Genomic DNA, 12919 nt, shown 5'->3' with positions numbered 1-12919 from the left:
TTCCTATTTCGATGATTTGCATCTTTCTACCGAGTACTCCGTAGATTCAAGACACTTGTCTAACATGGCATTCATTGCATTACAAATTTCAAATTTCATGTTCAAGTGGAGAAAAAAGTTGAGTAATTCTCAGTAATTCTCTATCATCGTTTATGAACTTGGCAGTTAGAACAATCGTCCCAAGGGAGAAGACGACCTAGTTCAGCTTGGCACATGACGGACCAAAAAGTAATTGAAAAGACTATGCATGTTCCGAGCCTCCGTGATGTTAGGGATGGGAGGGGTCGCCGACGACTTACTGGCTGGCAGTCGTCCGGATATACGCGGAAGGGAGGGGATGGCGCCGTTCGCCAGCATTCAGGTCGCAGGCTGGTCGTGATGTTCAAACGTCGTGGTGGCCGCTCGCCTGAAGTCGGCCGCCAAAAAGGAGGGGAAGCTGGCCCGACAAAGCGGACGCGTCTGGGGAGACGCGTCCTTTGTTTACATTTACGCGTGTAGTCAGCCAATCAGATCCTTCCTCCGACCACATACATCCCCAACATTGCAGCTTCAACGACAACGATGATGACGATGACGATGTCATGACAACGAAGCATTCGACTTGTCTGCATCTGTTGCATCCCTCTGCCGAAAAGTCGGCATCCGAATTACACTTTTATGACAGGTCTTCTCGCCTGCACCAGGGCCAAAGAAAACCTACGTTCCAGGCAGCCCGGGAAGGAACACGATCGATCAACTTCCCGCCTCGTATTTCCACTCTCCCAGAAGGCAGCAGCAATCCTGACCCTCGCAATGGGGAGACAAAGGGCGCCGCCCAAGGCTCAAGTTTGACCGCCTCGTGATGCGGCTTTGACCCAGCAGTCCATTCCAGAGACCCGGGCCAAGTGGCTGGCCCAGAAGGTTGGCAGGGGCCACATCACGACCAAAATGCCTTCATGTATGTACGTAGTAGTACATATGCAAAGGCGATATTCCCGGGTGCCGAGATGATTCAAGAAGAAAAGTCGAGGAATGAAACAAGCGGCATGAATGCTCCTACCAGACGAGGATACAACCTTCGACGGCCTCCAGCCCTCATCCCAGTGAATCCGTCAAACACGGCCAAATTTTCTCTTGGCCCGCCGATCGCCCTCATCGACCGCTAGGCCCTCATTCCAAAACGGCCTGCGCCTCCATCATGTGACATCATTCGTCCAGCAGCAGAATCTGGAAGACCAATCTCGATTCTTCAGAAAATTTCTCGTTTTCAGCCCTTCATGGCCCCGAAGCAGCCGTCGAAACGAGCCCACCATACCCAGCCTGAAAACCCCAGATCCCTGCCGCCCCGCCCAATAATAGCAGAACAACCTCAAAGGCCCTCTCTGCGCCATGCGAAAACACCATCTTCGCTTCCTTTTCCTGCCTGGTCTCTCTAGGGCTGGCAGAGATGGGCCATGCACCCCATATGGCCCAGGGAACATGTTTCCACTGCCATGCGAACAAGGAGAAGCCTTTCCAAAAAAGCCCGTGGCAGGCCCCAATCTGCCGGGTTTATGCATGAAAAAAAGCCCGTTCATCCAATCTGCATAACAATATGCCCTTTTCGTAATTCTCATCAGCATACGAACTAAAAACGCCGTCGTTCCATTGATGCCTGAAATTTATCCTCTCCAGAACAGGGAACACAGACCGAGAACAATTTCCGTGGTCCTTTGTCTTGACTTTATTTTAATTTTTTTTTTGTTTTTTTTTTCTCTTTAGCGTTTCTTGTTGAGAGCGCATCCTTCCTTCTTTTTTTTTGTGTAGACGGCTTCTTTTTCTTCCAGTTCCCCACGTCAAACTCCACCGCTTATCTGTACCTGCATGTCCCCGGATCACTCCAAGATCCTTCCCCCTCCACTCACCTTACATCATTACCCAGCCAGACACGACCGGTTGCCGAATCCGGCATGCTCACGGCGAGGCAAGAGTATATTAGTGGATAGTGTTCTACTCACCCGTTGGTAATTGCTCCAAGCCATCGTGAACCATGCTGTCTCACACGGCGTCGTACTGTGCTCACTTAAGCGAGAGGCGCTCAATAGTGCCCATCCCTGTTCCATCTCACTTTACTCAAAACGTTTCTCAGTCGGCATGTAATCCGGACGGATTACTCCACGCTTGTCTCACCTTTTTCGGAACAGTTAATCAGAGGGTCAGGCAACAAACATGCCTCGTAAATTTACATGCCACACTTGGTGATTTGTGATCATTCATAAGTCCATCTGCCCCCAGGTTTGATCGGATCAATTGATTTGATATCAGAGAGATAGAGAGGGAATTCGGGGCTTGTCACGGGGTAAAGAGCCGAGTTTATGTAATACGTATTATGTTTGTCAAAGTCAAATCAGCGTGTCACCGGCACGTAGAGTAGAGACAGCATGGGGGAATGAGCAGTTTCCGAGAAATATATTCACAATTGTTGGTGGGAATCCTTCTGAAAGTACATGGCAGGTCGCTTCTTCAGCGGCTCTTTCCTACGAGTTACACTGAGCTGCCTGTCCACAGGGCTCCGCAGTCTATAGACGACACTTCCGTCGACCGCCCTTTATCATATCGCATTTTCAATTTAATCCAGAACACGACCTGCTACTGCCGACGCACTCTTGTCATTAGTTTTGGTCTTCTTGAGTGATTTTCCCAGTTGAATTTCGCTCAGAAAACCGGCTGGACGGCCACCTGAAGGAGGGGCAGCCGGAGCATCACCAGGTGGCGGAGGCGGCGGAGGAGCTCCCGCACCGGGCATCGGGGGAGGTGGAGGCGCCGCTCCTGTTGGTGGCATGGGCGGCGGCGGCGGCGGCGGCGCTGAGGGAGCGTCGGAACTGGGCATAGGTGGTGGTGGAGGAGGAGATGTAGGACCATTGCTCACCGGCACTGGAGGAGCCGGTGGAGGAGGAGGCGGCGGCGACGCAACAGGAGTGTCATTTGCAGGCGCCGGACTGGCAGGCGTAGAATCTCGTCCAGCAGCAGACAGCGGTCGCGGAGGGCCCATAGTGCCGAAGAGGATAGATGCCAGTTGAGCAGCATTACCACCTCCTGGCCGGTCGTCATCCGAGTCTTCATCCGCCTCCCTATCAGATCCCCAATCGTCCGAGTCGGCTCGCTTCCGGGATACTGGCCCGGGGGCAGCAGCAGGAGGCTGACCCATACGATTGAAAGGGTTAGTAGATGCCCCTGGACGAGGTAATGGAGGAGCAGGCGTATAATCGTGCGCTTGACTAATGGACGATGACTCTGCTGGCTGTGGAATTACGCTGTCGTAGGGATTCTTGCTCTCGATATCAGCTGGAGGGGATGTAACAACCGTTGGCACAGGAGGAGCTGTAGGCAGGACAGCTGGAGGAGGGCTGTGCCACTTCTCCGTCTCCTGATGAACAATCTGGCTGCCACTTGGAGTAGACTCCTGGGGTGTGATTTGTTCAGGGCCGTCGTCGTCGTCTGAGGAGCTGTCGTCGTCGTCTAGAGCCTCAAGTTGTCGTTGAAGCTCGAGCTCACGCTGCTTAGCCGCTTCAATCTCTGCGCGTCTCGCAGCCATTTTAGCCTCCTTTTCCTTGGCTTCCGCCAGAGCGGCCTTCTTGCGTTTCTTCTCCTCCTCCTTCCGCAACTTGCCCTGCCTTACTTGCTCCTCAAGGGCCTTCAAACGAGCCGCGGCTTCCTCCTGTTCCTTGGCGAACTCATCTTCTTCTTCTTTAACACTCTCCCTATTCAGCTGTTAGTGTTATACTTATATGACGTAGAATCAGTGAGGTGAACGTACTCCATCGCCCTGGTCTCTCTCTGTTGCTCCTCACGTTCCTTATTGATTCTTGCCTCTTCAGCAGCTTTGGCAGCCCGCTCCTCCTCTGCCAAGGTTGCTACGTCCTCTTCGGAAGTATCCACTCTAGCGGCTTTTCTCGTCGGGGGAGGAGGAGGAGCTCTGGCCGTCGCCTTGGGCGTCTCTGAGGCTGGAACAGGGGGAGGCACACCTTGCTCATCAGCAAGACGGGCTTGCCGCTCAGCCTCTCTGCGGGCATCCTCCTCTTCTGCTTGCTTAAGTTTGGCAGATCGTTCGGCCCGTTCACGCTCGGCCCGCTGAGCTGCAGTCTCGCCTGATTTCACCTGAGCCTTGATGCCAAGTGCAGCTAATCGTTCAGCCATTCGCTGCTCCGCCTGCTGTTTAATATACGCTGCGCGCTCCTCAGGAGTCTTGTAGGAATTGTATGAGCCGCCAGCAGCAGGAGGAGTGGCAGTACGAGACGTGGAAACAGGACTTTCCACGCGCGGACTGGCAACTCTCTCTGGCCGAGATTGCTCGATAGCTTGCGGCGCTCGAGCAGGGCCTTTGTCTTGAGAGCGCAAACGAGCAGCCCGACTTTCACGCTGCAAGTCAAAGATAAAGTCGCGGACCTCGTCTTCAACTCCAAGAGCATCTTCCCATCGTCGCTTTTCATGTTCGCTCGAGTTGTCCTTGCCGCCTTCTTTAAGACTGTCCTCAATACCGCGTGAAAAATCGCGAACGCTATCTTCAACATCGCGGACCATACTCTCGTTACTCTCCTTCTCCGTCTTGACTTTAATGGTTTCCTCCTCCAGTCGCTTCGGGGCGTCGGTATCCTCTGTGCCAATGTCAATTTTCTTGCCCGTCAAAGCAGCTGTTCGTTGTTGCATCATAGCCTTTGCCCTAGCCTTCAGGCGATCACTTTCAGTCACGGTTCCTCCTGGGCCCGTTCCGACAATTTGTGGGCCGCTGTTGGGGTGCGCCTTGGAGTCCTTTAACCGGAAAAGTTCAAGCCGAGCTTCCATAATATCTTTCTCAGTCCTTCGTACCTGGGATGCAAGTTCAGGAACCTTGTCAGTGAGATTCTGGAGCTGGCGTTTCAGGGCGCGTCTCTCCGCATCTGAATCCCCAGTAGCCAGGGCCGCATCAGGATGAGCATCAATGTCACCTTGAATACGTCTGATGCGTCTATAGAGTTCCTCAGACTCCCTTCGGTCCCGACGGTCCAGGATGTCGTCCTCTTCGTTGTTCCTTTCATCGGCAAAGTCCATAGCATCCAGGAGAACCTGCTTCTCCTTGATCTTTTTCCTTAATTGATCGAGTGAAAGATCGTCGCTCGATGCGACAGAAGAGGGTGACTCAGAACGAGGAGATGAATTTCCAAGTCTTCTCCGAGCGCTAGACCGATAACCAAAATCTTCGTCGTCGTTTCGAAAGACAGTAGCATCTTTACGACCTCCCTGAGCCCCAACAGCAGTGCCCCTGAAAGAACGGTTCTTCATATAACTTACACCCGTTTTTTGGGGCAGAAGAGCTGCACCAGAGTTCTTTCGAAAGTCTGATTCTTGGTTTAGCATGGACTTGAGAGTACCGATTGACTGGCTGAAATTACGTGTTGACGGTGGGACAAGCTCTGGGGGAAGGTTATTGGGCAGTGGATAGCCATTGAGCTTTCTGTAAATCAAATGCATGGCAACAGCGAACTCATCGAGGTCCAGACGGCCCTTATTCCCATTGTCGGACAGGGTCCAGATCCTCTCCAAATCAGGCTTCTCAAGGCCACTTTGACCAAAGATTTCAATGGCTTGAGCACCGCCAATGTACCCCTTGCCAAAACCATCCCAGGCTCTAAATAGGGCATCGTACCGTGTCTTCTCCTCCTTGGTGATTGCCCACGGGATGACGGCATTACCTTGAAGTCCTTGAGTAGTGTAGCCACCTGCTTCACGACCTTGTTGCGGCATCATTCGGGCCTGCAGGGCGTCAATATTGGGCAGCCCCGACGCGGGCGCATTCACCAAGCCCCATTGTCCCGGTCGGCCAGTTGGTTGGGCATTCAGAGGCACTGCCATGCTACCGTCGTTGGGACCTTGACCAAAACCAGTGGGCATGGGAGGCATGGGAGGCATGGGGGGCCGTGGTCCTTGGTATCCCGTCGGCTGAGGGTTTTGCATGCCGGGATATCCAGTCTGTTGAGTCTGAAGACCCTGAGGTTGGACGCCAAAACCAGTTTGCTGGCCAGGAAACCCGGTCATCTGCGACTGAAGGAGCTGGGAATTGGACGGCTGCGGCTGCGGCTGTTGAATGACTGGGGGTGACGTAGTGTCGGTTTGGAAGCTGGGAGCGTTGGTAGCCGATGAGGATGCTGGAACATCATCCACTACGCTAAAACCGATAATATCAACCATGCTAGAAACCTCGTTCTTGATGTTGTCCGGGAGCGATGCCGGTAGAGACTTGCCTGTCAGCTTCAGGTTGCACAAGTACATAGCAAGAGCAAACTCTGGGAAGTACAGCTGACCAGCACGAGTGGTGTCTGCCAGAGTCCTACGCAATGTATCAGTTAGCAACATGCAAACAAAACATAGACTGCGCGTTCTGCAGTCCCATAAGGTGCCTACCAGATATGAGAAAGGGTATCTCCATCCAACCTAGATCTCAGCAAGAGATCTCTGGCCTTGTCGCCGGACATGGTAGTCGAGCTGTCGCCGACGGCGGACTTGAACAAAGTCTCAAACTTGGACTGATCCTGGGCCGTGATAAACGAAAGTCTAATATTAGGAATCTTGTTCGTTTTCTCCGCCCGTCGTCCCTGAGGCTTCGCGGTTCCTCCAGTATGAAATGAAGCAGCCATTTCAGTGAAACCAGTTGGCTGAGGCTTCATCGGAGGCGGCGCAGGAGCAGAAGACTGGACTGGAGAGGTCGAAGCAAATCCAGTGGGCTGAGGGGCTGGAAGTGTAGACTGAGGTTGCGGTTGCGGCTGCTGTAATTGCTGTTGCTGTTGCTGAAACTGCTGCTGATATTGCGAGGGAATCGACGGCATCGGAGGAACAGCCCCAGTCTGGTAGCTCTGTTGAGGCTGTGTCTGGCCAGGGAACCCCGTATACTGCTGCTGAAGCGGCTGTTGAGATGATTGTGGCATACCTGTCGGCTGGGCCTGCATGGGGAAGCCAGTGTACTGCTGCTGCAACGGCTGCTGCGCGAATCCCGTGGGTTGCGGCGCGAAGGGGCTGGGCTGTTGCTGTTGCGGGCCACCAGGTCCCATGGTGGTGTTGAAGGAACCCGCGCCATATTGCTGGCCGCCAGGCCGTTGGCTATTGCCGCCGAGGAAGGCGTTTGAGCCGGAGTACATGATGAGATAGATGGGTGGCTCGTCGAACGATGGAACTTGGATAGGCACAACTTCCAGAGGCTGTCGTGATGGTGGCCGAACCGAATCGTTCGGGGGGTCGGGGCCTCCGGAGCGAGGAGCTCCGCAATGGAGGGGAGGTAATAGAGCACGAAGCAATCGGACAACTGGGAGTGAAACGGCAAAACACAATGAGAAGCGAAAAACGAAAGACGCCCGAAACAATACAAGTCAATCACCGACGCAAAATTATTGCCAGGGGGGTGACGGCGTGAGGGGGGATGAAGGAGGATGGAAGAAATGATGACGAAAGCTTGGAAGTAGCAGGAGCTTGATGCACGGGGAGAATGTCGCCTCGCTGGCTCCGTTGGCCCTGGACTCCATCGGTACAGGCGCAGGACAACGGCGGTATACGGAGTAGGAGGGCCTGGTTGGTAAAGACACCGCCTGCCAAGATGGGGGCAATGAGCCAAATTGCGTGGCGCAGTGCTCAAGTGTTCAATGTTGGGCACCAGCGTCAGATGCCCAGTGCCATTTGCCGTCTGGTGGCTTTCCCCCCTGGTTTAGCCCCACAGCCCCCGAGTCGACGACGCTGGACGCCGACGACGGCGCTAATAATCTTCAGAATAATACAATAGCAGCACACAAAACGGACTGTTGAAGACAGCACTACTTGGATCCAAGACTAGTCGGCGGTAGCTAGGATCCCAGGCAACACTACTCCGTCAAGTCACCACCTACCCTGGGACACCCATATACTTCACTATTTTCATAATGCAATTCCCATGTAATATCTCATATGCTGTCTCGCAAACTACAATCAGCTAGGCCAAAGAAACATATTAACAAGGGGGTATCGAGCGAATGCCAATGATTCCCATAATCCAACAAAACGCCGTCCGTGTGCTTCATGCCTTGCCAACTCCATACAAGGACAAGTCCCGCTTATCACAAAACATAAAAAGTTACAGTCCCGCCGCCTGTCCCCCAAATCCAGTAAAGCCATCCGGCTCCGTATGACGGTATAAATGTATGTGCATACGTCTCTGCGGCCCCATCACATTCCTCAAGCACTCCATCCTCTCTCATGGCAACTCTGTATCATTTGCGCCCTCCTCCTCGTCGATGCGGCTCGTCGGGTCGCCCATATATCGCCTATATCTCTTCATTTGCAGTCCATCGTCGGCATCATTTCCATCCGAGTAAGTATAATTCTGCTCGTCAAAGATTGTCGATGCAAAAATTTCTGCCGCCAGACCAAACTCTTGTTCAATGGGGCTTTCAAACTCCGGAGGAGTTGGCGCGCCACTTGACCCGTTGCTGTCTTCCTCGGTCGACGGGCTGGCGGCCATCTCGCTAGAAATCATAGACACCGGCCGCGTCGCAAGTTCCCGAGACCCTATCGACCCATACCGGCTATGCCGCCGAACAGCCAGGTCTCCAGAAACCGCCTGTTGCGGGTCCTGAGAGCTACGAATACTACCCTTCGCTCGTTGGCTCTGGAGGTCCTTGAGGGGCAATCCCCCAAAGGCTGTGGAGAAGGCCACTTCCGTGATACTGTTTCTGTGGTACTCCTGAGAAGAGCTCTCATCTGGCTCAGCTGTATTTTCGTGATCAAATAGGACCTGATTTCGCCGAAGAATTCGTGCCAAGTCTGATCCCGCCGTGTCCCATTCATCCTTCAGCCGCTGCACTAGTGGCTTGCTACTCCCATTCGCAGTTTTATCTGACTTGAATCTGGAAATGACTGATGGCCGACGGACCGGTGCACCAATTACAGCAGTGTCTACTGACTTGGAGGTTGCCCTATTGAGCTCTTCTGCAGAAAATGCGGAAAAGTATCGGATAGTCGTGTTTTGGTCCAGGGAGGAGACGAGGTGTCGATAGTTGGAAAGATTAAAATCGTTCCCTTCGCAGTCAAGGGTGTGGAGAGTCTTATTCTCGGAGATGGCCTCTGCCAAATCCCCAATGTTGATGTTGAGCATCTGGCTGCGGACCCGAAGATGCTCGATGCTCTCATTTGTCCGTAAGCTAATGAGTGCCTTGGAAAATTCTCGCCCAAGCCTACCCTCGTCCAGTCTTGCATCGAAGCCAGAAATATCCAAGAAGCGAACTGTGCAATTTTTGGCAAAGAAATCTGCGATTGCTTGACACGCCGCACTACTAGCAGCGTCTGGCGTCGATGTTCCGGCGAGGCTGAGACACTCGATCGACGTGTTGACCGTCAGGGCTTTGAGAAGCTTGATGTAATTGGCTTCCATGGCAAATTCGACCATTTGGACAAAGAGACACCAAGGGCCATACCCTTCGGCAATGGCCATGCACAGGTCATCCACTCCTTCATCCAGACGGCTGCCATTGATGTAAAGCTCTACTGGCCTCGCTCGACCCATGGCGTAAAAGAGCCGTGCAAGCTGCACACCAGTCAGTCCGCAGTTGTTGAGGCGCATCGTATGGACGCTCTCCGAATTAGCAGTCTGTAAATAATTCGACAGGGCATCCACCGTAGCGTCGTTTAGCTGCAGTTTTTGCATTAGTAAACAAACCTTGATTAACAAGAACACTGTTTGTTTGAACTTACCATGATCCCGGAGAGGTCTAGCTCCTGGAGTTGCCAAGTTTGCATTGTCAACTCGTCGAATAAAGACTCTTCTGATAAGATACGGGTGTTTCCAGCAATTTCCAGCTTGGAAAGCCTCCTCAATCCGCTCAGAGTGCTTTGGATAATTTCAAAACGTACAACTCCTTGGTTGTTCGATGTGTTTATCCACTCTAGAGAATCTGCTTGGCCAGCAAGGCTAACCCATAATTTCGACAGTCCAGCATCACCTAGCGAACACTCGGACAGGTCGATCCTGCGGAGATGAACCTGGTCCAGAGTCAAAAGATCGGCTTTTCGAACCATGTTAGCAGCCATTTTTCATCTCACACAAGAGGCAAAGAAGATTTTACCTAATTCATCCAAGTCATCCAGAGCAATGGGGTTTCCGGACAACGAAATGCTGTGACAAATGCAAAGCTGTCGTCGCCACAACTCCAAAAACGGTCGCAAGATCTCCGATGTCGTCTTGCTGAGACTTGTCAAATCATATTGGTATCGACTCAGTCTGTTTGCCTTGTCCCCCAGGCCCAACACATTGGACATATCAAGACTTCGAATGGATTCTGATGCGAAGAGTAGGGCATGGATCTCCTGCTCCAGAATCGGCGACTGGAGAAGAATTTCGTGGTGCTCTTCAGATATCGTCACACCTAGGTTACGGTCAGAAGAGCCAAATAAAGTTGAACGCTTGGGCCACGGTCAACTACATACCGTTCAGGGATTTGTAGGCAAGAGAATCCCCGTACTTTGACTTGTCGTTCTTGCCGACGAGGGACGAGAGATCCACGCCGCGAAAAGAGATGGCTTTGAAGAAGCTATTATATCGCAAAGCCCGGAAGACTGCGAGAAGCTGCATCGGGGAATACGCCCGGCCATTGGAAGGCAACAATCGAAAAGCAGGTTGGGGCGGAGGGCTCCAGTCAATGGTCCAATTTGGTACTTGAACTTGATACGCAGCACAATATGCTTCCAGACTTCGCTTTAATCCGCCAAGATCATTCCCAGATGTCAGCTGGAGAGGGGGCGGAAGGCCTCTGATATCAAATATGACCTGCTGGAAATGCTGTGGCCACATGGGCTTCAGAATTCGATCTGCTTTCGTCAATGTTTCGATAATACGCCGATATTGGGAACTGGCGAGATCAATTCTCGTCTCGCGACCAAACGGAGATCTAAATTGCTTAGTACACATCTACTATGACACGGTCATCGCCTGTTTCTGCACTTACCTGAAACACATGACAAATCGATGCTCGTGTGATACCACAGAGGCTTTGAAGCGAGTCAAGGTGACAGTGCCGTAGGAAATGGCTTTTACACGCAAGTCGCCAGGAGGGGTGGCATGGTCAGCCTTGAGGACCTCCACGAAATGACACATACATGGTCCTATGATAAGGAAGAAAGACGATATATCTGAATTGTCAGGTGCCTCCTCCGTTGCGCTACCCTTCATACCCCCTCCAAAAACCCGTCTTGCAACCGGGAAGATGATGCTCTGGTACCCAGCGTCGGCGGACCCCTCAGCAGCTCGGACAATATGATCAATACGACTCCTCAAGTTATCCGATATCAATGCACTGCTAGATGATTTTCTTAGCTTTGCCCTAATTGCGCGATGAATTGAAGCCAGCCAAAGATCTCGCTCCTTGGGTAAGGAAAAATAGAAGTGTGCCTTGGAGTATGCCAGCTTTGGCCACGGCGAAAACCACCAGATTTCGATACCGGATCGATTGCCGGCGCTGTCGTCATTAAAGGCCGCAACGACGGAGCGGAGTGAAATTTCCAGGCGCACGTCGCCAGAAGAAAGTTTGCTGGTGGTGTGGTGACATTGCGATGTATTGTGGCCGTCTGCGGATGTTCCAAAGAGTTGTGGGAAAGCAGTGCGGGCAGAGTCCCCGTTGTTGAACTTGACTAATACCTGATCCGATAGGACCAAATATTCAGATTTTGCCTTGAGAAGCGAGACATCCGTCTTGAGTGATCCGCACTGAAGCACTTCCATTGCCGAGTACGGTTGTAGTTGCTCAGTTGGGCTTCCTGGGCGATCGGTTATAGGGGAGTCCTTGGATACCCGTTTCTGAAGGCGATCGATCATGGAAGAAGAACCCGAAGAGGGCGTCTTCTGTAGCTTGCGGATGGAATTGCTTCTAGTAGAGGTCGCGGTTATAGAGTCCATGCTCGAACTACTCAACGACCGAAGGGCGCGGGTAAGAACCCGAGGGGCCTTACTCTCGGTCGACTGAGACTGCGGCTTGGCATCGTAATGGTTTGTCGCTGGCAGGTTCAAGGAAAGCACAGAGGCCGACCTGCGTTTCCATCGTTCGACGTTCATGGCTGCGATTAAATTCGGTTGCTAGAAATCAAAGTCTAGGCGTTTCGTGCTTTTAATCCCACTGCTGCCAGATCGATGGACACATCGAAAGCAGGTCTTAAAAGACCATGGCGAGGAGAAAAGATGTAGCGACAAGACAATTTTTGCGAGATCAAACTGAGTGCAATGGCAATGAAGCTGAAGCCCGCGGTATCGACTCGGCTCCGGGGAAGCAATGAATGATAATCTTCACTGATGCTGAATGACGTGAGGTGGGTAGCCGACGGAGCCGATGTCTCAGCCACAGGCTCTGTCTTGGAATTCGAACAAGCTGCCAACGGCACGATCGTCAGAAGAGTCGTGAGAAGAGTCCAGCTCTAGCGCAAGTGCACCCGCATCCGTCACTCCGGAAACAATAGCCCAGCACGGAGGCCGCAACTAGAATATCTTGACCCGTTGCGCGTTATCACAATGGCAAGGGCGGTGGCAAATTGTCAACTCGGTAATAGTGCCTGTCCTTGAGAATTGATCCTTGTCGATCTCTGGTGCGCAGGCAGTCGAGGACAAGAGACGGAAGAGTGAAGGCGATGATGGTCTTTACAGTTCGATCAAGCAAAAAAAAAAAAAAAAAGCCAAGCACAAGGCCCCCTTGGCCTAAATGGACGCTCTGGATGGAAATGCAGGGAAAGAGCCAGGATAAGAACTTCCTGAAGCAAAGCAGCAATCAAGAAGAAGACAAAAGAACATCGGCTAGAGATGACAGGCTGGAGAAACACGAAATTCAGGAACTGTCAGGGTTACGGGCACCAATTTGAGGCGACGCAGTCCCAGCTAGCCAGGGTTGTCAAGGCCCGATCGCGGGATGAGCCCAGGACCAAGCCT

At 52.5% G+C, this 12919-nt stretch overlaps 2 protein-coding genes across 2 annotated transcripts; both read right to left on the bottom strand.

Annotated features, from left to right (window-relative positions):
- Nucleotides 1–2587: 2587 nt before the first annotated feature.
- MAA_05811 (polyA nuclease) lies at nt 2588–7127 on the bottom strand (the record flags this gene model as incomplete). Its single annotated transcript, XM_007823809.1, has 3 exons — nt 2588–3719; nt 3776–6322; nt 6397–7127. 3 exons carry the CDS (start codon nt 7125–7127, stop codon nt 2588–2590), a joined length of 4410 nt encoding a protein of 1469 aa, XP_007822000.1.
- Nucleotides 7128–8209: 1082 nt separating this feature from the next.
- MAA_05812 (leucine rich repeat protein) lies at nt 8210–12058 on the bottom strand (the record flags this gene model as incomplete). The annotated part of the gene is made up of 5 exons (XM_007823810.1): nt 8210–9643; nt 9706–10016; nt 10077–10376; nt 10438–10898; nt 10956–12058. The coding sequence occupies 5 exons, from the start codon at nt 12056–12058 to the stop codon at nt 8210–8212; spliced, it is 3609 nt and encodes a 1202-aa protein (XP_007822001.1).
- Between the last annotated feature and the right edge of the window lie 861 nt (nt 12059–12919).

This window comes from Metarhizium robertsii (assembly GCF_000187425.2).
Source record: "Metarhizium robertsii ARSEF 23 chromosome Unknown MAA_Scf_2, whole genome shotgun sequence".
Lineage (NCBI taxonomy): Eukaryota > Fungi > Ascomycota > Sordariomycetes > Hypocreales > Clavicipitaceae > Metarhizium > Metarhizium robertsii.
The sequence above is the reverse complement of the archived record's forward strand: the minus strand, read 5'-3'. Positions and strand labels throughout refer to the sequence as shown.